The 24,348-nt window shown below is 52.4% G+C and overlaps 1 protein-coding gene across 2 annotated transcripts in view; it reads left to right on the top strand.

Annotated features, from left to right (window-relative positions):
* Positions 1-24,348, top strand: part of DPP6 (dipeptidyl peptidase like 6) — a 949,260-nt gene that overhangs the window by 84,778 nt on the left and 840,134 nt on the right. Inside the window, exon 1 of one of the 2 annotated variants that reach the window (XM_086685609.1) lies at positions 4,311-4,629. The exons of the other annotated variant lie outside the window; for it this stretch is intronic. Coding sequence (XP_086541735.1) covers positions 4,579-4,629 — 51 coding nt within the window. The 5' untranslated portion in view covers positions 4,311-4,578. Of the gene's footprint in view, positions 1-4,310; positions 4,630-24,348 lie in introns of those variants that run through there. 2 annotated transcript variants of the gene reach the window in all.

The raw sequence follows: 24,348 nt of genomic DNA, 5'->3' as shown, positions 1-24,348 counted from the left end.
TCTGAAATGCTCATGCACTTCCTTTGCTGGCTCTTCCTTTCCTCAGCTCCAGGTCCCTAACATCGACATTTATAGCACTCCTTTGAGATGCGTTTCAGCTGTCACCTCCTGTTTTAGTTTTCTCTGATATTTGCCCAAACATCCCACAAGCCCTGTATTTTATATTCTTGGATCATACTTGTATTCTTATTGTTGTTGTCAATATTGTTAATTTTGATGTCTCCCGCCAGATACTGTGGACGTTTTGAGTACCAGGTCTGTTTCCTACAGTAAAATCACTGTGCCTGGCATATCATTAGTGCGGCTGCGTACGTTCACTTAATTTGTTTGATTCCTGAATGCTTTCTGGAATCCATTGTAAAATCGCTACTGACAGATCTCATTTTTTTTTTCCAGAATTTACCTTCCTGAAAATTTAAGGGTAAATCAAATTACATGGAATGAATGTTTTTAATGCAGTAAGAGAGCTCACGTTTTAAAGAACGTCAGCAATGACTTAATCTGTGGAAGAAGAGCTTGTGATCGCATTCTCTCTCTTTTCCCATGAGCTCTGATGGTTAATTTCATAAGTCAACTGGGCCATGGGGCGCCCGGGTATTTTGGTCCAACATTATTCTGGGTGTTCCGGGATGAGATTACCATTGGTCTCCTTAAAGTGGGTGGGCCTCGTCCAATCAGCTGAAGACCTGAATAGAAAAAGGCTGATGAAGGGAGCACTCCTTCCCCCTGACTGCTTTAAACTGGGACATCAGTTTTTTCCTGCCTTTGGGCTCAAACGGAAACATCGGCTTATCTTGAGTCTTGGGTCTGTTGACTTTTGGGCTAGAATTTAGACGATTGGTTCTCTTGGGGCTCCGGCTTGCTGACTGCAGCTCTTGGGACATGCCAGTTCGTAAGACACAATTCATGTGAGCCAATTCCTTATAATAAATTTACATATATACACGCACACGTCCTACTGGGTCTGTTTCTCTGGAGAACGCGGACCAATAAAGCCACCGAGGCTTCCGCTTTAATACGTTGGGGATTTCACATGTTGGGTTTCCTTAAGGTCGAATTCACCTGAATGAAGTTAAACCTCTTGTAGGACGTAACAAGAACACCGGTCAAATGATGTGAGGAATCTCTCCTGCTGTAAATGTTGCCTGATGTCAATTGTGAAGCTGTCTTTTGCCAAAGTCTCAACTTAAAAGCTACTTTAGTCAGAGCAGTCGCTAATGCACACAATACACAAGTTAAGGATGGAGCAGAAAGACGGCCAAATCCCGTGGCTGTATTTGGCAGGTTTGGAGAGAGCCTGGGCACAAAAATGGGGCAGGTCTGTCTGCCGCAGCCTAACAAGAGATTCGATGTTGGAAATGGGGAGACATGCTGTCCTTGCAGGTGGGAAGGAAACCGGAAATACAGCTGCAGGAACTGAGGACACCAGCAGATGATGGGAGGGAGGGTCTAACGGCCATGCCATCTTCCAATAATACTTCCTCATCCAATTTCCTCATAAAATTAATATCTGAAATGAATACGACAGTGGAGAGTCTTCGTCTTTCAAGCATTCTTTCCCTATACTCTTGGCTTCTTTCCTTCTTCGGGATCCCTCTTTACGCATCCGTATTCTTTCTTCCCCCAGCTTCCCCCAAGTCAATGGCTAAAGGCAAAGGAGTTGCAAAGAGTGAGTAGTCACTGCTGGTCGTTCAGAGCTGCTTTGCTCTTTTATTGTGTACAGTGTTCCCTCGTTTTGTGTTTGTTTTCAGTGTTCCCTTTTTATGCCTGCTTTTAGCTCTGTCATTCCTGTGGGCCTTTCTGCCAGAGGTCAGGCACAGATAGGACACAGGGGCCCCACATGAATGGTTTCGGCTGGTACGGTTTGGTGAGTTCTGGGAAGACCTTCAGTCAACTGACGTATTTACATACGAACTCAAAGTGTAATCCAGTGTATCCCACTTTCCATTTCCGGAGATAATGAAAAGTTAGTTACAACAATGGCAAGTTAAAAAAATATGTTTGTCCTCTTCTCTGGATTCTCTCTCCCTACTCCATCATGCGGTGATGGGATGGAGAAAGGGAGGTTGTGGGGAGACAGTTCCAACTGGCCTGTTCTTGTTGGGATGGAGGAGAGAAGGTTCCAGATGAATTAATGCTGCTTCATATAAAGAAGAGGAAGAACCACCTTCATTTGGTTGCTTCAAACCAATTTAGGTTGGTGGTAATTTTTTTTTTTTTTTTTTTTTTTGTCCACATTGGGCTGGTGGGTTTAGTGCAAAGTTCAGTAGCACAAGGAAGATTGCGCGGGTGTTCACTTCTGGAGAAAAGTTGTCATTAACAATCTAACACAGAAGGCAGGAATGTTCCTCTGCCTTCCACCTTCTGGCAAATGCCAATCCACGTTCCTTTAAAAGCTGCTTTTCAGGGGCACCTGGGTGGCTCAGAACTGCCGACTTCCGCTCAGGTCATGATCTCAGGGTTCCTGAGTTGGAGGTCCGCATGGGGTTGCGGCTGTCAGTGAGGAGCCCGCTTTGGATCCTCTGGTCACCCCCTGCCCACTCACGCTCTGTCTTTCAAAAATAAAACATAAAAAAAAAAGCTTCTTTTCCAGGATTTAGCTTTGGTTCACCTATTTCTTCCACCTAATTTTTAAGCCAGATCATTACTGACAAGTAGTTTTCACGTGTAAACCAAATGCTTGTGTGTGTTTATGTATACATTATCTATAATGTCTAATAAAGTGCATGCTTGAAGGCACTGTGGGTAATTTACATATAATTACTGTTGCAATTGCTAAGAATTTTCTGCTCCACTATGGGTTTAAAACTGGCATCGTATTCATTCTGATACACGATTTTTTGTGAATGTAAAAAAAAAAAAAGGAAAAGCTTCTGCAACCCCTCCCAGCCTTTCACCATCGCCACTGCCCCCCAGGCGAGGGCGCGAGCGCGCACGCGCGGGACACACACACACACACACACACACACACACACACACACACACACGTGAGTTGAAGCCTGATGTTTCCGTGTCCCTTCAAGCAGCTCCAAATACCGGTTTTGAGCGCCGTGGCCCCTCGTGGAGGAATGGCGCGGCGCGGGGAGACATCCTCTGTCTGCTCTTGGCAGCGGCCTGGCTGGGTCAGCACTTGAATTTGACCACCCTGTGCGTGCGCGCTCTCGGGAGCGCGCGTCCGTGTGTGGTCCAGAGAGCGAACCCCAGGCGGCTACTGGTCAGTGCCAGGAGCACTCGGGGTGGAGATCGGGGAACCCAGGGCGCGGTCCCTGGGTAACCTGTCGCTTGGGGTGCAGGAATGGGGGCCGGGTTTGGGCCCGGGCGAACGCTAAGTGGCTCCCGGGCCCGGCAGACCCACAGGCGCCAGGCCGGGCGGTAGGAAGCCGCTGGGATCACAGGCGGAGACACAAAGACGCCCGAGGGGCCGCGGCCGGGCGGCGGCCCGAGGGGCAGCGGAGCCCGGGAGGCCAGGTGTGCGGCCGGAGCGCGTCCGTGCCGGCGGGCGCGCGGAGCCGCGGGGCCAGGGAGCTGCCGCGGCGGCGGATTCGGAGGCAGATCCGGAGCGCAACCATGGCGACGCAACGTGTGTCCCCTAGTAACTCGCAACAACATGATTTATAAGCTGCCGTCCCCGGCCTGCCCTCCGCTCCCCCACCCGCCCTCGGCTGGACCGCACTGGCGGCGGACCGGCGCGCCTCGCCCTGCCCCGCCCCTGTCCCCCTCCCGCGGGCGCAGCCGGAGGTAGTCGCGGCCGGTCGCTGCTCGCGCTGGGCAGGAGGCGGCGGCGGCACCCGCGGAAAGCACCTTCGTGCGTGTTCGGAGACCCGAGCGTGCCAGCGACGCGCGCACACACACGGCCCCCCGGGGAGGGGGCGTCTCCCGGCTCTACCCAAACAGTGTGGGCTCGCGTCACCTCGCCGCCGCCCGAGGCTTCCGGGTCCAGCCCAGTCCTGGCGGAGCACCCGGTGTGAACGCGCGCGGGCGCGCACACACGCACACACACACATACACACACGCGCGCACACACACACTCGCCCGCCCGCCCCTGGCGCCGCCGCCGCCCCGCCGGGGCCCCCGCCCCCAGGGACAAGTGCGGCCACCGGCGCGCCCCACGCCGCCCGCCGGAGGAGCCCCGGGCCGGCCGCGCCGCCGGTGTCCCCGCGTGCGCCCCTCGGGTCCGCGCCGCTGTGGCCGGCGGAGCGCTGACGGCCCCCGGCGGACACGCACGCTGTCGGAGCCGGCCCTCCCGCCCGCTCCCGCTCCCGCTCGGCTCGCAGCCGGCCTTGCTCCCCGGCCCCGGCCCCCGGCCCCCGCTGCCGCGGAAAGCGCGGCAACCCCCGCGCCCTTCCCGCCGGCTGCTTCGGCGTCTCCCGCGGCGGCCGGAGAGAGTTGATCGCTATTGTGATCCGCCCGGGAGAGGCGAGGGGCGGGCGCAGGTGGGGAGACCGAAGAGCTGCCAGAACTGGGGTCCTCCCGAGCCAACTCCACCCAGCGATCGCCGGCGCGGTGTCTCCTCGCCGCCGGGACGATGGATTAAGTTACTCCTCCCGGGGCCAGAAGTCGGTGCAGACTTGCGGAGACATGAAGGAAAAGGCGATGATCAAGACCGCTAAAATGCAGGGCAACGTGATGGTGAGTGTGGCGGCCGAGGCGCGGGGTCGGGGCGCCCGCGGTGACGAGCGGCGGGGGTGGGGGGGTCCTGTCCCCGCGAGGCCCGAGCTCCCGGGCCGCCCGCGACCCCCGGCCGCGCGCGGCGGAGTCCCCCCCCCCCCCCCCCACTTCCCGGGGGCGCCGAGGGTCGGGCGTCTATCTGCACATCGCAACTTTGCGGCGCCGCCGTCCCCCTCCTTAGGGAGTGGGGCCGGGGGCCGGGGCTGGTGTGCGAGGCGAGGAGGGGCGGCGGTCAGACTTCCAAGCAGACCCCCCCCCCCCACCCGGGCTGGTCGCCGCGGCCGTGAGGACCAGGGCCCTGATGCCCGCGCGGCCTCGGGGCTGCGAGTCCCCGGAGCTCGAGACCTGTTGGGGTTGGCGAACCTCTGGCACTCGGGGCGGCGCCGCTCGCTCTGCTCCGGCCGCCGCCACCGCCACCACCCGGCCGGCGGGGCCCTGCTCCCCCCTCGCCCCGGGCCGACTGTGCCAGTGAGCGTGGTCATGGCACGGCGTCCCCGAGGGTTCCCGTGCGCCCCGAGACCCCTGTGGACGGGGTGGGGGGGGCGGCTCAGGGATGCAGGGCCGGGGGCCAGCTTAGCGTGGACAACTTTACCAACTCGAGGACCCCGGTGTTCCGCCTCCCAGCGAGCCTTTCCCCCCTCCCCCCTCCACTGCCCTGCGCCCCGCGCGCCCCGCGGCCCCTGCGCCCCGGGCGTGGGGCCGAGGGGTCAGGGCGCTGGAACCTCCTGGCGAGGACGAGGAGGTTGCCATCTTGTTCCGTGGAAATTGTGTGTGTGCCTGTGCGTATTTATTTGGGTGATGCTTTAACCCTTGCGGTCTTGGTGGAGGATGATCAGAAGGAGGGGCTCTATTTTTGCCTCACTCGCCGGTACTTGTTTTGCGAGAGAGGGACCACGCGACGGGGACTGGCGTGTTACTTCTGAGGGCACCGCTGGAGATGCAGGAATTTTTTCCGGCGCTAGGTCTGGAGTTGTCGATGAGGTGGGCTGGGGGGCGGGTGATGGGGGGAGGGGCGGGTGGCCGGAGGTGTGTTTGGGGCAACCCCAGTCAGGGATCCGTGTTGAGGTCTTGGTTTAAACAAAAAGAGACAAGGAATGAAACATTTATTCGAATTGAACAAATATCCGGCTGGCTTAACCACACCCACAGCAAGACACCTGTTGCCCGGCTGAGGTCTGTGCAGAACTTGACTTCTGGCCCGAGGTGTGCACCACGTCATCTGAGACAGCTCTGGGAGGCAGTGACTGCATGGAAGGGGCTATTTTGCAGGACCCCCCCCCCACCCCCACCCCCAAATGACAAGCCCTTCCTTTGAGGGCCTTCGTCAGTTTGTGGGTTCTGGGGCTGACTGACCTAATTGCTTGTTTGTGAAAATACATCCGTTTCCCCAATTTTCCTCTTCTCTTTTCAGCCATTGTGTTGTTCAGCATAATTTTTTTTTTTGTATAAACGGGGCAGAAACGTGTTTGGAATAATGTTTTCCAACTGAATTCCCACCTGCACCCATAATTCCCCTTTGATATTCTGCCCGAATGTGCTAGTAACACATTCACATTTAGGACGGAGGCAAAAGCAGGAATTTGAACGAATTATATTGATAATACAGTGAGAGATTATTGATTGGTTACCTACATCTGCTGTCAAACAGGTGCCCCTTGTCATGACTTAGGTGGGATGTGGAGACATAGCAGCATCTTTGTGTTCCGTCTGAAAAACGTTTCAAGTCTTCCCTCCCGCTTTGCCCCTTCTGGGTTTACTTGGGAAGATGAAGAATTAAAGGCATGTTTCCCTCCTGCTCTGAGCAAGGACGGTCCGTGCACTCACCGCACGCCGTCCTCTGTGTCTGTTGCTAATAAGCACAGTTAGAACAAGTAGAACCGAGCCTAGCAAATTGTGTGGCCACCAGACGTGTTTTTAGGCTCGTCGTTGGCCTAGGAGAAAATGAGATCCAGTCTTCATCAACTTTCCATCACCCTGTCGATTCTTACATTGGCAATTATTACCCTGTGGTCTGGTTCGTACCTTTTTATTTTTTTTGAAATTTCCTGTTCCAGCTACATCCACGCAGCTTTAATGGAGTGATCACTCCCTCACTTAAGTGGTTATTTGGGGACTTCCTGATCCTTAATTCTTCATCAGTCATTTTGGAAGACTCGCTGAGCACAGCCTGGCTTGGACTGCATGACAGGCAAACTCTTCTCGCTGGCAGCTTGATTGAGATTCAGGTGCTATTTTCCATCCCGGATGGGGACAGGGTGAATCACGCCTGGCGCCAACGGGGGAAGCTGCCACACGTCTGTGATGGAGAGAAGAGCATTTTGCATCCTGCAGAGTCGTGCGTGGACGTGCTCGCGGATGCCCACCCACACCCACGCCCACACCCTGCACCTCAGTTTGGAGCCCTCCCGGCTCTCTGGACGCACCCGTGAGATCTGATATTGGAGAGGGAGACATTGGGTACCCGTAACAGGGTCAGAGCCTCACCTCCTACGGCTGCAGCCGGATATGTAAACGGTTGATCGCTACAGCCCCTTTCCCATGCTCCATGGTGTGGCCATCGGGGGCCAGAGACAAGGGCACCCTCATTGTCTGAAATCTGACTGAATGCTTTGTTCCTCATACGCTGCTTTGGAGGGCGATTCCTGCTGACAGGTGATTAGAAAAGGCAAACTTACCAGTATACCATCTGATCTCATTTGGGTTAATAAACCAGTGAAAGGGATAACATAGGTGGAAACCACCTCTTGGGTTCTATTTTAATTTTTTGAAAAGAGCCAGCTTCATAAGCTTTATTTCCTTTTTTAAAAAATATTTATTTTTGAGAGACAGAGCATGAGTGGGGGAGGGGCAGAGAGAGAGAGAGAATCTGAAGCAGGCTCCAGGCTCTGAGCCGTCAGCACAGAGCCCAACACAGGGCTCGAACCCACGAACCGATCATGACCTGAGCTGAAGTCGGACGCTTAACGGACTGAGCCACTCAGGCGCCCCAACTTTATTTCTAATATGGTCAAGAATCCCATTCTCCCAGAACAAAAGTTATTTTTAAAAATAACCGTATTTTCACAAGGTCTCCATTTGAAAATCTGGGGGGGGCAGGGTGACTCACATGGGTTCTCAGCTCAGCCTTCCTTTCTTATTAATACACTGATATCGTACTTACTTACCTGCTGTTTCGATCAGACAGGTTCTTTTGGAGAAGCACGTCCTCTTGTGACAGGTTCTAAGATCGATAGAAAATTTTATTATCAGGAGGATAGTACTTCATATGCTAAATTCTGTTTTGTCCCTGTGAGCATTTCCCAGACACGGAGGTGCTCAGCGGAGACTCAGAAAGGATTGGTTAAAAGCAAAAGCCTCGGGGACTGCCCTGTGCCCCGTGCCCTGTGGGGCACGTCTTTCCTTGGCAGGCTGGTGGCTTTTCCTGTAGGTGGCGGGCTAATGATGGTGAGGTGGGCCCCTGGTGACCAGGCTTGTGTCAGTGAAGGTTCAGAAACTGGATGGAGAGGATGAGAGGTCTGTGGGTCACAGGGACACTTGAGAATCTCGTGGTTGGTTGCTTTTGGTTATGAATGAAAGTTGCAGTCTGGGAATTCGCTCCCTGGAGAGGGAATGCCGCTCTTTTTCCTGTGGCCGCTGGAACTGATTTGAGGGCTTTGGTCACTGACTGGAGGTATCTGTGATGTTATGAGCAGAGTGTCTTTTCGGACCTTGCCGTCCCCTTCCTGTGTTGAATAAAAACCCTAGATGGGAACCACCTGAAGTAAGAGCTTATTTCCAGACCCTTCGAGTGGCTCGCCTGTTGATTAGGTTAAGCATGGTGACCTTTCACCGTCGATGCTCTACTTGTAATGAGCCCAGGTGAGCAGAGGAAGCTCTTTGAGGTTTATAGGTAAATTACAGGGATTTGTGTGGGACACAGACCCCCAGTGCTGAGCCCTTCTTGGGAACCGCCATGCACCTTTGTAACGTGACTTTCAAGGGTACAGCCTTGAGTAATGCAGAGGTTCTCCTCTGTTGGGGGGTGATTGGGACCACTGCTCCTGCTTCCTTAGAGGAATTGGCACCCTGGTGACATTTAGGCACCCCTTCCTAAAACAATCAACCTTGTAACTGAGCTCCTCCGGAAATCTCGATGAATCCCCCGTGCAGGAAAACAGAGTGGAACAAGGGTCCATTTCCCCCACCCCTCTTCGAGGACTTACTGGATTGGAAAGACTTTACACATCAACATAAGTTAATGAAATTTCCAGGGAGAAGTCCCCAAACCCAGAAAGGGGTGGTCAGCTCAGGGTGTCGTATTTGAAATACCGTAAACAAAACTCTCTTGCAGAGGGCTAGCCTCTTTTCCCTGTGCAGGGACTTTGCGTTGAGATGTGTAAATATACTAGGCAGGCCGTTGCTGTACCTCAGTCATTTCTCTGTCCTGTGTCCTGTCCTCATGCCAATGACAATCCTCAGAACTCGTTCATCTTTGGCACTTTGAACATCCTGTGTTATTATTGCCAAGAGGTGGTGCATTTCCAGGTATTAGCCTCTGTTGATCATCTGTGGTCAGTTGCTGTGCACAGCGGGACTCAAGCAGGTGTATGTGTTAAATGCACAGACCGGGGCTCATGTCTACGCTTGGCGTAGACTGCTTTTGTGAGGAAGGACCCTGATTTTAGCCGTACATTTGTTTTCTTTTACTTTTAAGAACTCCTTCAAGTTCTAACGCATCAGGTAACACAAGAAAGAATTCCATGTGTATGGTATTTTCCACATACAGCTACAATAAAATTGAAACTCATGCTCACTTTAGGGGTTAACGTACGTGCTTTTTAAAGCACCATAAAGCAAGCCATTCTCTGACACCAGCTGGATGTCCTGTAATCCAGTTCAGTTCCAACACTGCTGGCTGGAGAGAGCATCCCACACATCCCACAGGTTGAGGGCTCAGTCCCAGAAGCCTGCCCCCACTTCAGACACTAATGTGGAGTTCAGGTGCTTCTGACAGATTGGGAAGAAGTCACAGGTTCCCAGGACGGCCTCCTTGGGTTCCATTAATTTGGTGGAGGCCCTCCCAGAACTCAGGATACCGGCTCATGTACTAGATCCCTGGTTTTTTACAAAGCATGTGAAAGGAAGTGAATGCACAGCCAGATCAAGAGTCACAGAGGGCAAGGTTTGGGAGGGTCTCAAACACAGGAGCTTCTGTCCCCATGGAGTTTGGGGTGCCGCCACCTTGGCCGCGTTCTGGTTCACCGTCTTGGAAGTTTTCCAAGCCCCATCCTTGGGGGTTTTAGGAAGGCTCCATTACATAGGCACGATTGATTAGATTATTGGTCATTGGTGATTGATTTGATCTCTAGCTCCTCTCCCTTGCCCAGAGGTTGGGGTGGGACTGAAAGTTCCAACCTTCTTATCACACGGTTAACTTCCCTGGCAAGCAGCCCCCATCCTTAGGGGACTTCCTAAAGACCAAAGCTTCTGTGTGGGACCCCTGCAGACCTTGTCCTCTGTGTCTCTTCACCTGGCTCTCCATTGGTGTCCTTGGACATCCTTTGTGATGAATAGAAACAGAAACTCAGGGGTAGTGAAAAGGGCTGGTTCTGAATAACAACACACCCATTTCCCATTTATGGCTCTAAAGAGATTTCAGGAACTGAGAACAAAAGAGCCAGTATTAGGACAAAAGTTGCTGCCATTGCTGTTGTTACTCAGGACATTCCAAGGGTTTTGGGAGCCCTGAGTCCTGTAAGCAGACCAAACTCCCGTGGACCCTTGAGGAACTTGGGTTTGAGCTGCACGGGTGCATGTATACTCGGACTTTTTTTTGGATAACTACAGCAGAGTATGTAAATGTATTTTCCCTTCCTTATGATTTTCTTAATAACATTTTCTTTAGCTTAGTTTATTATAAGAATACAGGGAATAACAGATATACGAAATACGTGTTAACCGACTGTGTTACCAGTAAGGCTCCTGGTCAGAAGTAGACTCTTAGTAGTTAAGTTGCTGGGGGAGTCCAAGATTATATGTAGGTAGTTGCTAGCACAGGAGGTCAGACCTCCTGACCCCCACGTTGTTCAAGGGTTAACTATATATATTAGTTATAAATTACAATATCGGAATCCTTTTTGTGGGGGGGGGAAATAAATTTTTTCCTTTTCCTTCCATTACTTTAAATTTGGTGATGAGAATTTTTGTGACCTCTTTTGGTTATAGAAGCTGGTTTTCTTTGATTAATAGGACCGCGTTTTAGAACCCAAGAAAGAGCGTGTCCCAGACCTTGTAGTACGCCCTGAGCCAAGAGGATAGAGGTAGATAAAAAGCAGTCAGGATTCCCTTTTCCTTTGTGGCTTCCTGTGAGGATGGGGAAGGGGGTTCATTCAAGAGGTGGAAGGAAGGTCTGAAAATCCACGTGGGTCCATAGGTCTTAGCATCGGCTGGATGATGTAATCCTCAGGGTGGTTTTGACAAAGCCAAGGACATCAGGTGGTCCAGTGGGCTGGCAGAGTTGAGAATGGTTGTTTGAGGGCAGGCAGAGGTTATCAACCTTGCTGAATGGTTGCATCACCAGAGGAGACTTAGTGATGATTGAAGGATAGCTTTGGGCTTTCCACACCCCCGTGCACACGCATGCACATGCTCACGGGGTGAGCCGATGTCGTTGCTCTGCTTTGCACCCTGGGTGTCGATATGTTCAATAGTGCTTCTGTTGGGCAGCCAAGATGGAGAGCCACTGGATGGAATGTGAATTTTTAAAATAAATAGGGTCAATAGCGTCTAAGGAATTAATGCCACCATTTATAGGGAGCCATTTTGGTTCGCGGAAGGGCACAGTCAAGTCTGGTGTATTGATTGGGTTGTGGAGCAAGCAAGATGAATGGGAAGCTGGGGATGGAGTGACACATGAGGAGAAGGAGTAAAAGCAGAGTCCCCAGGGGAAAAGCTGAGGGGACGTGCTGTGTCTTTGTTTTCCATTTCTCACCTGGGGTTGGGGAAGAACCAGGATGCCCAGGAAGCTCCCTTTGATTCACACCCACAGATAGCAGTCCTTTTCACTGCAGGATACTCTATTACTTGTCTGTGATCTACCTGAAAGTGTATTTCAAACCAAATTGAGCAAGTAGAACACGGTGGGTAACAGCGCATAACTCCTGGAGCAGCAGGTGGAATTCTAGAATTTTCCAGCCACTCTCCGAGTGTCCTTTGCAGGCAGCTCCCTGGACCTCCGTGTCCTCCCGCGTAAGATGAGGGAATGTGAAGAGACTGATTATCCCTCAAGTCCCTTTCTGCTCCCTCTTCCCAGCCAGGGGAGCCCTGTCTCCTCCACACGCTGACCCGAGGACGTGCTTGAGAAGTACCCGTCCGCGCCAGAACAGACATTTTGTTGGCGTTGTAATTTCTTCAGCACCAACTTCCCTGGCGCCTTCCAGCTTAGCTCACTCGTCACTCTCGCAGTGTGTCTGTCACTGTTTGTACACAAAGACAATAGATAGCAGAAATGTGTGCCCATAAGTCACAAAGTCCACAGCAGGCATCCATAAGCCTTGACCGCTCAGGCGGAATGCGGCGTGCGTGCCTGCACGGGTACGTCTGTGCCCACGCGTGTGCGACACGTTTCTCAGGTGGAAATGCTTCCAGAGCTCGGAGGCAGGGCCGTGGATTTGTTGGATGAGAACTTCTGCGGGCACAGTCACTTTGATCGCCTGACTTCCTTAGCTATTAAGAGAACATAACCACGCGGTAATAAACAGCCTCGCCAAGGATGTTCTGGTTTCCAGTTTGGTGTTACTTATCTGTGAAAACAGAAGGGAATCTCTGATGAGCTGGGCCGGCCGAGAGACCTGCCTGGAAGGGCATCAGCTGTGCGTGGGGTGTGATGGGGTCTTGCGTGGGAGGGACCCAAGGCTGATCATGTTTTCTTCACGGTAATGGTACTTGAAAAGTAAGATTTTCCTCTCTCTGTTGTCCAGCCTACCAGACGAATGCCCCTCATTTTATGATTCTGGCTATGTATGAACAACGCGTAGTAAAACCTTTACTACTGGGAACCCAGCTTTGAACTTGGGTAGAGGAGACCAGCAGTCATGTATGATTACAGCGCCTGAAGCCAGTGTGTAGTTTCTGGGTACATCCTTGACTCTGGGCACATTCAGCTCAACTTCCTAAACCTTCTTATCCTATGTTTTTGAGAAATGAGAGTTGATGAACTTCAGGCCCCAAATCTCTCCTTCTTACAAAAAGGGCTCCGTTACGGACTACATTCTCCATTCTCAGGCATGTGTGCGCGCGCGCGCGCGCGCACACACACACACACACACACACACACACACACACACACAAAGAATTAACACATTGTATAAAACTATAATTATCTACAACAGAAAACCAAATATTTTTCTGGTTAAATACTAGTTCCCCAGAAATTTCTGGTTATCAGATCAAATCAAATCCTGGGAAGACTTCTTTATAAGAGGATTTTTTTTTTTTTTGCTCCTCTTCTAGGACTCTAAACTGTGCATATGTTTTTAAGATCCCACGCTTCCCATTTCAAACCTAACCGATAACTTACAGTTTGCAGATTATTAAGTAATTTCACATACTCTATTTTATTATAGTAGCACAACCTGTTGTGCCCCAGGACAGATATTTCTGTTTCGTGGCTGAAAGAATCAAGACACGGCAAGATCGTTGAGCAGGATGGGGAGGACTTAGCAGCCGACCTTCAGAAACCTTCTTCCCCGCCACAAGTGGAAAGAAACCCAGAGCCCGAAAGATGGGAGAGGGCCTGGAGATCATCGAGAATGACATCTCCTTGTAGGATTTCCAGCCCTTTCTGGAACACATCCAGGGACTGGAAACTTCTGCCTTTGTTGACAGGTTCTATTTGCTGCAATGGTGTTGTTTATGGTTCCACGAAACCTGCCTTCACGTGACTTCCCAGTCCTGGCGCTAAACCTTTAAACTACATAAAGTCGGTTAACTCCTGCTTCACAGGACAAGCCAGCGTCTCTGAGAAGTTCAAGCGGCTGTCACGTGGGCCCCTTCCCAGGAAAAGTCTCTCTATTTCCTTCAACTTACTTAAAAGCGTGATCCAAGTAACCGTGCATTTAGCAGGTAGAGACACCTCTTTATCCAACCCTTGCCATCTCTTGCAATTTCACAGGCTTCCACATGTTCCTTCCGATTTTATTGTTATTTCTTCTTCTCCTGTTTAAGGACGCCATGGGCAAAGGTTAAAGATTAACTTGCAGAGCTGTGAGTAAATCTGGGGTATATTCAACACACGCAGGCTTTTTTCAGAGTGGAGCATAATCTTTTATGAAAATCTCCAGGGAGGGAAGGCTGAGGGTTACCGGTGGAAGGCTGTGACACTCACCGCCGACTCTGGTTTGCTTACGGAAAAGGAAGGGGCAATCCTGCAAAACTCTATGACAACAATATGACAGCAACGAGCCTTTTGCAAAGCAAGTATTATTTCTGTCTAGCTGACAGAAGGTGTTCCCTTCTAAGGTTTCTGTCTTTCTGTTTGATCTGGATGGAGTGGTTCAGCCTCACCTGGAAGCAAGAGGCCCCAACTACTTGTAATTCACCTTTTTGTCCCCTTGAGAAAAACAGGACACCCCCGACAAAAGGTTATCTGTGTCCTAGGACCTTCTTGTACAAGAGGGAAAAGGAGCCTGTTAACAGCAACATCAGGAAATGAAAGCCGCCTGTCCCCTCATTGGCCACGCAAGCCCCAGGGCAGCCCTGATCCAGCCACCTGCAGAGACATCGGCTTTCTTGGGAACTCTAGAGTAGGGCAGTCTGGTCCTCACGACAGCATCAGCCTGATAGGACCCTCCATCCTCGGGACAGTGCTTTTCTGGGCCCAGGGGGCTTTTATAGAAATGCACTGAGCCCCTCAACTACGTTAGCATAACTAGGGAAAGGCAAATTGAAATCACAGTGAGAAAACACCCAATGCAAAAATCCAACATTAAACTTTTTTTCATAAGCTTATTTGTTTTGAAAGGGAGAGAGAAGGAGAGAGGAGAGAGAGCGCACGTGAAGGAGCGAGGCATAGAGAGAGAGAGGGAGAGGCTCAATCCCAAGCAGGCTCCACGCCGTCAGCACGGAGCCCAACCAGGGGCTCGATCTCGCAACCACCGGATCACGATCTGAGCTGAAATCAAGAGTCAGATGCTTAACCCACTGACCCACCCAGGTGCCCAGAGAAGTCTACCATTTTTTAGAGATTTGTAACACTAAATTTTGGCGAAGACGTGAAACAGTGAGAGCCCTGCACACAGATCGTGGGGAGGGCTACAACTTGCAGCTGCTGACGTTGATGATGTCACCCGGAATCACACTGCGAGGTGCATGCCCACAAGAAATCGTGCAGACGTGCCCCAAGGGACACGTACAGGAAGGTTTAGAGCTTCAAACTGAAAGCCGGTCAAATCCCCATCAACAGTAGGACTCATGGCTGTCGGTGTGTTTATATAACGAGGTACCAGACAGTGGCAGGAGCGAAGGGGCACGATGTTCAAAGACACAGGGACCTTCTCAAACACAGCACTGAACTGAGTACAAGAAACCAGGACGGAAAGGAGACTGTATGGTTGCCTTTTTCGGTTTGTTTGTTTATTCGTTTTTGAGAGGGAGACAGAGCGGGAGAGGAAGAGGGGCAGAGAGAGAGAGAGAGAGAGAGAGGGAAACGCAGAATTCAAAGCAGTCTCCAGGCTCTGAGCCATCAGCACAGAGCCCGACGTGGGGCTCGGACCCACAAACCGCCAGATCATGACCTGGGCCGAAGTCGGATGCTCAACCGACTGAGCCACCCAGGCGCCCAATATGGTTACGTTTATATAGGGTTCAGCACAGGTAAAGCTGAAATGTCATACTGAGGGATACTGAGGTAGAGTCCTTGGTAGATGGGATAGCATGTTTAGAAAAACTAAGGGAATTCTGATGGTGCAAATCACAGTACCGTTACTGGGGGAGGGGGACCGTGTGGGGGCAGGGAGGCATGTGGGGGCTTCTGGAGTGTGGGGAGGGGTCAGATGCTTGCCCAGAGTTTACACAGGCTGCTTCAAAACGATGGTTTCTATGTCTGTATGTTCATATTGGGTGCATTTTGCTGTACCTGTGTTGCCTTTCACAGTGCTTGGAGACAGATTTTACTATTTTTTACTTTTAATTTATTTTTTATTTAATCTCAAGTTGTCTAACATACAGTGTAGTCCTGGCCTCAGGAGTAGAACCCAGGGATTGCTCATCCCCACATGTGTCCTCCTTAGTGCCCATCGCCCCTTGTGCCCATCACCCATTGAGCCCCTCCCCCCACCCAGCACCCTGCCAGCAACCCTCAGTCTGTTTCTGTGTTTTAGAGCCTCTTAGGGTTTACCTCTCTCTCTGTTTTTCTCTTATTTTTCCTTCCCTTCCCCATATGCTCATCTGTTGTGTTTCTTAAATTCCACACATGAGTGAAATCATACGCTATTTGTCTTTCTCTGACTGACTTGTTTGGCTTAGCATAACACATTCTAGTTCCATCCACATTGTTGAGCATGGCAAGATTTCATTCCTTTCGATCACTGAGTAGTATTCCATACACACACACACACACACACACAAACACACACACACACACACACACACACACACATCATCTTTATCCATTCATCCATTGATGGACATTTGGGCTCTTTCCATACTTTGGCTATTGTCGATAGCGCTGCTATTATAAACATGGGGGTGCATGTGTCCCTTTGGAACAGCACACCTGTATCCCGTGGATAAATACCCAGTAGTGCAGTTGCTGGGTCGGAGGGTAGGTCTGTATTTAATGTTTTGAGGAACCTCCACGCTGTTTTCCAGAGCGGCTACACCAGTTTGCATTCCCACCGACAGTGCAAGACTTTCTCCGCATCCTTGCCAGCATCTGTTGTTGTCTGCGTTGTTCACGCAGACGGATTTTAAAATGTATTCTGCGTGTGGTGGGCGAGCACACTGTGCCATGTGGTGGCACAGGGCACTGTTTTCCGGGCGGCCACTGGACGTGGAAAGGCCACGTCGCTAGAGGCCGGTTGTGCGCACAGACCCGGCGGTAGTTACAAAAGCTGCTCTGGGGAGCCCCTGGCCAGCTGGTGGAATGCAGCAGCATGGAGGAGAACGCCTGTGGTCTCCAAAAGCTGGGCGGGCCAGGAAGGAGGTGGCCGGGGCCGGCAGCCGGAGGGGAAGACACCGCGAGCAGTGGAGCGCAGAGTGGGTCTACCCAGGAAGTAGAAGCAGGTTGGAAAATGGTAGCAGGGCCTTGGGGGAGGACTGTCCGCCGACCCTGGGAGGAAGGACGCACCATCCGCGCTGTCCTCAGCGAGCGCTCCGGGGGCCCTCCACCACCGCGGTGTGATCAGCGGTCAGGCCGGGGTGCAACCCGCTCTGGTTTCTGCAAGAATCCGGGGCCCCTGACTCCTGGGTGCGCGGTGGCCTCCGACGTGGGGGCCACCGACCTGCGTGTGCATTCAGCTCAGACACCTGCGCGGTTCCTCGCGTTCTGCAGAGCTGGCTTCGTGAAACCTGGGTGCTGATTCACGATCACTTAGAAGAAGGAGATGCGGAGAGAAGGCGCCGGGACTCCGCGGGCGCCCACAGGTCCCGGGCACAGAAGCTCAAGGGCGAAGCTTCTTCCTCTGATGCCCTCAACCAGCCCGGCATTCCCGCCTGCCGACTGTGGTGCGCCACCCTTGTGGGAACTTGGGTGCCAAGCTCCCGGGACAGGGCTGTCCCCTCCAGCCTCCCCTCCCACCAGAGCCTGAGCCTGAAAGAAATCTTCCTCGACGTTCGCGCGTCCGGAGGGGGCCGACCAAGCAGGTCCGCTGTCCCCTCCCTCCACTCTTTGCTTGCTTGCTTGCTTGCTTGCTTGTCCTTTTCCGGAATGTTTTCCTAGCCAAGATGTTTGGGTTGAGAGGCCTGCTGCTGACAAAGCCAGTGAAGAGTTGCCTGGTTTCTGGAAAGAGCAGGACGCCCCCCGTTGGTCACCTTGTCAAACTAGGTGGCAAATGCCAAGGTCTCTGCAGATTTCCTTGAAAAATTGGCCCACCTCAGTCTTGGATTTTTTTTTTGTTTGTTTTTACTGTTTATTGTTTAGAGGGTGGGGGGTGAGCCAGAGGCATCAGGACTTTGAAACACTCTCTGGAGGGTGGTTCTCAGAATGCGGTGCCTAGACCAGCAGCGTGAACAAGGTGGCATCGCCTGGGAAAGAAATGTGCCCCACCCGGACCTGCCGAGCCAGGAACGCGGACGGGGGTCGGGGGGACGCGGCCTCGGACTCGAACGGCTGATCCTGGCGCATGCTACAGTCTGCTTCTAAATTTTCCAGCCCTCAGACTGGGGAAGGGGCATTGGTTTTCATTTGTTTGGTTTTGTTTTTTTGTTTTCATTTCCGTTCCATTATGGATCAGGACTTTTGTAAAATGCAACAGAAATGAAAAACATGAGAAAGCTAGAAGATTTACGGAGTGCAAACCCAAATTTTGTATTCCTAGATCCGAAGCTGTACAGTTGCTCCGTGAAAATTGCTAGAAACCTTTCTAAATGGCATCCTCTCAATTTCTGCGCTCGTGTCTCAGAGAACCAGCAGCCAGCAGCGTGCCCAGGGGCTCTGGCCGGCTGACCGGGCTCAGAGCGGCCAGGCCAGTGGGCCTTGGACAACCTTCCTCGCTGACTGCCAGGACCGCCGGGTACACGGCAAAGCCCCGGGTGGGGAAATATAATGAAAAGCAAACTCTCCTCCCAACCGAGACAACCTCATCACAGAGGCAGAAGAGACAGAAATTCATTTTATTATTGAATAAACATTCAGCCCCCCTGCGAAGACAGAAATCTCTCCTCCATGTAGCCACAGATGGGGCCACTCCTGTTGGGTCGCATTTGCCGCCTGGAGCCCGGGGACGAGTCAGGCCCATGTCTCCCCGAGACCGACACCGGGGAGGTGAGGCGGATCTTTCTCCAGGATTACTTTTCAGAGATTCAGCTCCTGGGTCCTTGAGGCAGCATTTCTGAGTGGAGACACTGGCCAGAGGCATTTAGCCATTAAAAGCATTTCCATACAAACAAGATTTGAAAAGGACAGAGAAGGAAATTCTGAAAGAAAAGGAGGAGAGTGTCTCTTTCTTCTGTTCCGTGGGGACACTTAATTTGTATCTGGGCTCACACCACACAATTCCCATCTTTTCTTTTCAGCCTTCGGTGTGGCTTGCGTATTGGGAGCGAGCGAGTCTGTGAGTTGTCACCGCAAATAATCTTCCTTCCCAGTGTCATTGTAAATTGATTCACGACAGGGTGCCCACATGGCGGGGCGGGGGGGGGGGGGGGGGGCGGCCAGGGTTAAAGAGATGGCTTTCATTTTTGACTTTGGTTATTAAAGAGAAATTGGGTATTTTCCCACTTTGTTCTAAAGTTTATTTTTAGCTGCAATTACTTAAAATGATTCATTTTCTTAGACATCTAGGAAATGTTAATTACTGCAGATAAGACTCTATTCTAAAGCCTACTACAAAGGCTCGCCCCCCCTTCTTCTTTAGCACATATAAAGGAGATGATGTTAAAATGCTCTTATGCAAATTTAAAAATTTGGCTGTTGCCTTAACAGTGCTAATGACAGTTAATGCATTCCCAAAGCCTCTCTGTGACCCAAAATCTTCAAGTGCTTAGAATTGTTTCAGGACCACCCTGCAAATAAACTAGAAGGGGACTTTTTTCCTGGAGATTAGTTCCCTGGACAAGGGATTCAGTTCGAATTTAAGGGATAAAAAACAACTGTGGACTCAGTGAGGTACTTACAGAAGTCTCTGCGGACAAAGACTGAAACCCTCTTCTCCCAGATCACAGTCGTGGGGGAGCTACAGAATCAGAGAGGAACGGTCACAGCGATGGTTAGGGGGGGTTGTCCTTCAGAAAGCAAGGCAGAGGAAGGTGTGAAGAGGGCTATCACAGGAAGGAGAGGAATGGGTTATCACCAGGAGGTGGGGAGAAGGCCATACAGGAAGGAAGGGAGAGGGCCATCACAGGAAGGTGGGGAGAAGGCCATCACAGGAAGGAGGGAAGAGGGCCATCACAGGAAGGTGGGGGGAGGGCTAACACGTGAAGGTGGGGAGAGGGCCCACACAGGAAGGAGGGGAGAGTGCTATCACAGGAAGGAGAGGAATGGGCTATCACCAGGAGGTGGGGAGAAGGCCATACAGGAAGGAAGGGAGAGGGCCATCACAGGAAGGTGGGGAGAAGGCCATCACAGGAAGGAGGGAAGAGGGCTATCACGGGAAGGAGGGGGGAGGGCCCACACAGGAAGGTGGGGAGAGGGCTATCACAGGAAGGTGGGGAGAAGGCCATCACAGGAAGGAGGAAAGAGGGCCGTCACAGGAAGGTGGGAAGAGGGCTATCACGGGAAGGAGAGGAATGGGCTATCACCAGGAGGTGGGAGAGGGCTATCACTGGAAGGTGGGGAGAGGGCCATCACAGGAAGGTGGGGAGAGGGCCATCACAGGAAGGTGGGGAGAGGGCCATCACAGGAAGGTGGGGGGAGGGCCATCACAGGAAAGTGAGGGGAGGGCCATCACAGGAAGGAGGGGAGAGGGCCAACACAGGAAGGTGGGGGGAGGGCCATCACAGGAAGGTGGGGAGAAGGCCATCACAGGAAGGTGGGGAGAGGGCCATCACAGGAAAGTGAGGGGAGGGCCATCACAGGAAGGAGGGGAGAGGGCCAACACAGGAAGGTGGGGGGAGGGCCATCACAGGAAGGTGGGGAGAAGGCCATCACAGGAAGGTGGGGAGAGGGCCATCATAGGAAGGAGGGGAGAGGGCCAACACAGGAAGGTGGGGAGAGGGCCATCACAGGAAGGTGGGGAGAGGGCCATCACAGGAAGGTGGGGAGAGGGCCATCACAGGAAAGTGAGGGGAGGGCCATCACAGGAAGGAGGGGAGAGGGCCAACACAGGAAGGTGGGGGGAGGGCCATCACAGGAAGGTGGGGAGAAGGCCATCACAGGAAGGTGGGGAGAGGGCCATCATAGGAAGGAGGGGAGAGGGCCAACACAGGAAGGTGGGGAGAGGGCCATCACAGGAAGGTGGGGGGAGGGCTAACACAGGAAGGTGGGGAGAGGGCCATCACAGGAAGATGGGGAGAGAGCTAACATGGGAAGGTGGGGAGAGGGCTTCACAAAGATGGGTCAGGGGTGATCATGAAGAACCAGCTTCTCGATGAGATCTCGTCACACTTGTGCCAGGACCGGTTGGAAGGAGGCTGGGAATGGTAGCGTTCAACTCAGTCTTGCTTGTAGACCAACCGCGGAGAGATGCAGGCCTGTGTTGTCCCTGACCTAGGGACTGCCCTGTGCTGCTTGGAGGAGGAACGTTTCATCCTCCGAAGGTAGCCCTGCTGAGGCGAGTCAGGATGCCCCAGGGCCTTGGCACCCATGCCTCTTACTGTCAAAGCCGTTGTGACTCCTTCGGTCTATACGCCATCCCCCCTCCCTTGGGCTCCTTGCCTGTAAACACAGACAAGCAGAGGCACGTGTGCCGCGGTGTAGTACGGAGCAGGAATGCCAGCCAGCTGACTTCTGGAAGGTTCCGGCTGGAATGTGCTGGAGAAATAGAATGGAAAACAGAATCTTCCAGCCCAGAAATGTTGTCCACAAACATAGTGGAGGAAAACAACCAGTTTTATCGTGTGAATAAGAGGCCCGAATGAGATGCGTATTCTAGGCAATCGAGGAACTTTCAAGAAGAAACGCGACCACCCAGGGAGTCCAGCCGACACCGCCTGCGTCACACGTGTTTCCTGATACGCGGGAACTAGTCCTCGAGTCCGCGGCCTTTCACGGCACCACCGGTCAGACACGGTTCATCCTAACCCACCTGGAAACTGGGGTGACCACTTCCGCCAGCTTGTTGGAAGGAGCCGCCTGTCTCTGGGACGGGAGGAAGTGTGCGTGTCGGAGGGAGGCTGACACCAGCTCACCGGAGGCCCCTGTCCCCCCGCGGGAACCGGGAGGGTGGGAGCGTCTCCCTTGACGGTTGCGTTTCGGAAAGATGGCTCCCGCGTTCCTTGGGAAGACGGTCCAGCAACAAAAGGCCCATCTCGTCCTCAAAAGGATACGTTTCCGAGAGATGAGAAAATGCTCACAATGGCTCATTTTTCCGAGGTGAACTTGGTAAGAAAAAGCAGAGGAGGGAAAGATTTCCCCTACGGTTGACCCTGGGGTTTGAACTGCACGGGCCCACTTAGAGGTGAATTAGTGTCCCTAAATACAGTACGGTACTTAGCTGTATTTCTCTTCCTTACGATATTCTGTTTGAGAGACAGAGAGAGAGAGAGAGAGAGAGAGAGAGAGAGAGAGAATGAGAATCTCAAACAGCCTTCACACTGTCAGTGCAGAGCCTGATGCAGGGCTTGAACTCATGAACCACGAGATCGTGACCTGAGCCGAAATCCAGAGTCGGACGCTTAACCAGTGAGCCTCCCGGGCGCCCCTCCTTATGATTTTCTTGATAATCTTTCCTCTAGCTTCCTTTATTGTAAGAATACAGTGTATAAATACAACACACAAAACACACGTCAGTCAGTGGTTTACGTTACTGGTAAGGCTTCCTGGTCAACAGTAGGTGGTCAGGAGTTAAATTTTCAGAGAGTCGGAAATTCTGTGCGAGATTCGACGCTCTGGGGTGTCAGCCAGGCCCCTGTCTGCTGTGTTGTTCAAGGGGCCGACTGTATTTTCAATGAGGAGAATTAAACCTGTTTTTTTTTTTTTTTTTTTTTAATTTGTCTTTGCCCTTAAAGCCAGAACATTGAAATGAGTAACCTGTTCAACAGCCAGCAAAAACACGGACACTCATCAGGAGTGACTGGAACCCGTCCCAGGCTCACGGAGGCTGAGTGCTTGAGATGTCAGCACGATTTAGGCAGAATTGAGGACCAGGAGACTGCCAAGGACACCAGTGCTGGGGGGGAACCATTCCTTCTTCCAAGAATTTAAGAGCAGGAGGCATGCCCCAAAGAGTAACCCAGAGCGGGCTTTGCTGTGCTCCAGAGGCACTGGGGTCCCGCACCCTAGTGTGGGAGGGAGCTGCGGCTAAGGCTTGGGGCGACGAAGGGAGGGGGCCCAGCACCTTGTTTATCCAGCCAGCCTTACTTCCAAGAGCGATTATTTATTTAGTGCTTAGCACGTGGCAAGCAAGAAGGTGGGCACTTTTTACGCCGCCTCTCGCTAAACTCCCATATGAGCCCTGGATGGAGGAAATCTCTCCATTTATCAAATGAGGCTCGAACGAGTTCAGTCGAAAGACCGCCCAGGTCATCATCCAAGGCTGCCTCCTGCCGAGGTAGAAGGGAGAAAGCCGGTCGTCATCCAAGTCCGATGGGGGCAGCTTGATGCGGTCATTTTAGGAGAAAGGGTCCAGCTTCAGGTCTCCCGGGCGAGGAGGGCGGAGTCTCGATACGCGCACAGAAGTGCTCACTCCGTAACATATTGATGCCGCGGCTGCTGCGGCCACGCCCAGGGCATTTATTTGGAAGCGTCCCTAAGAATCCAGCTGTGTCTGCCCTGCCCCTGCCTTCCCTTTTCCTTTTCGCGTCTTAGCCCCCCACCACATCACCTTTGGACCCGCTTTTGTTCAGGTCGGTCCCACGATTAAGGGCCTGTGTTACTGTTGCAGCATCTGGTTCTTGAAAGCCTTGCGGGGTCACAAGGGTTCACCAGCTGTGCCCTGCCTGCTGCGTAAGTGGGAGAGAACTCTGGTTGGTGGGGCTTTTAACCGTTTTCGGAAGCTGCCCGCTGCTGTGTCCGGGGCAGGCCCAGGGGCTCCCGTGTTGTGTGCCGTCCCAGGGGATGGCAGATGGGAGGAGAGTTCACTCCGCAGAGAACCAAGTCGAGGTTGTTCTCGGACCCTGGTTTTTCTCCACCGTTTCCCAATTCCTTTCACTTGGGGTAGTTTGTCTGTTCCTCATCAGTGTAGACCTGGGCGAGGAGAGGGGAGGAAACTGACCCTGGGTGCTAACGATTTCATTAAAAGCTTGGTGATCGTAGGGGGCGCCTGGGTGGCTCAGGTTCTGATCTCGCATCTGTGGGTTCGAGCCCCGCGTCGGGCTCTGTGCCGACAGCTCGGAGCCTGGAACCTGCTTCGGATTCTGGGTCTCCCTCTCTCTGCCCCTCCCCTGCTCATGCTCTGTCCCTCTCTGTCTCTCAAAAGATAACATAAAACATAAAAAAACTTAAAAAAGAGAAAAGCTCGGTGATTGTAGCAGTAGGGCTCGGGTAACAGTGAGCATTTTGACTGTCACTGGCCGTCATCGTCGCCTGAATGACCGAGGGTGTCACGCACGTATGCTCGCCATCTGTTGAGTGTCTCTCGTGCAGGTATCGTGGTCAACCAGGGGATCGCTCAGTGAGCAAAATAGAATCCTGCCTTTCCCTCCTGGGGTTCCGTTCTAGCGGCAAAATGGGGGTACAACTGATTACACAATGGACTATTTAATTACAAGGCTGATACGTTCTGCCGGAAAGGCAGATTGAGGCTGTCAGTGTTTCAGCATAGATGTTACGGTCCAGTATTGGATGATTTCGCAAATTTGAGGTTTTGTATCAATGGTATTAGTTATGATACGTGAGGAAGACGATTCTCCCAACTTTTTGATCCCAGGCAAAATGAAAATGTCACA

This window comes from Puma concolor, chromosome A2 (genome assembly GCF_028749965.1).
Source record: "Puma concolor isolate L17-30 chromosome A2, mPumCon1.1.hap2, whole genome shotgun sequence".
Taxonomy (NCBI): Eukaryota; Metazoa; Chordata; class Mammalia; order Carnivora; family Felidae; genus Puma; species Puma concolor.
The sequence above is the reverse complement of the archived record's forward strand: the minus strand, read 5'-3'. Positions and strand labels throughout refer to the sequence as shown.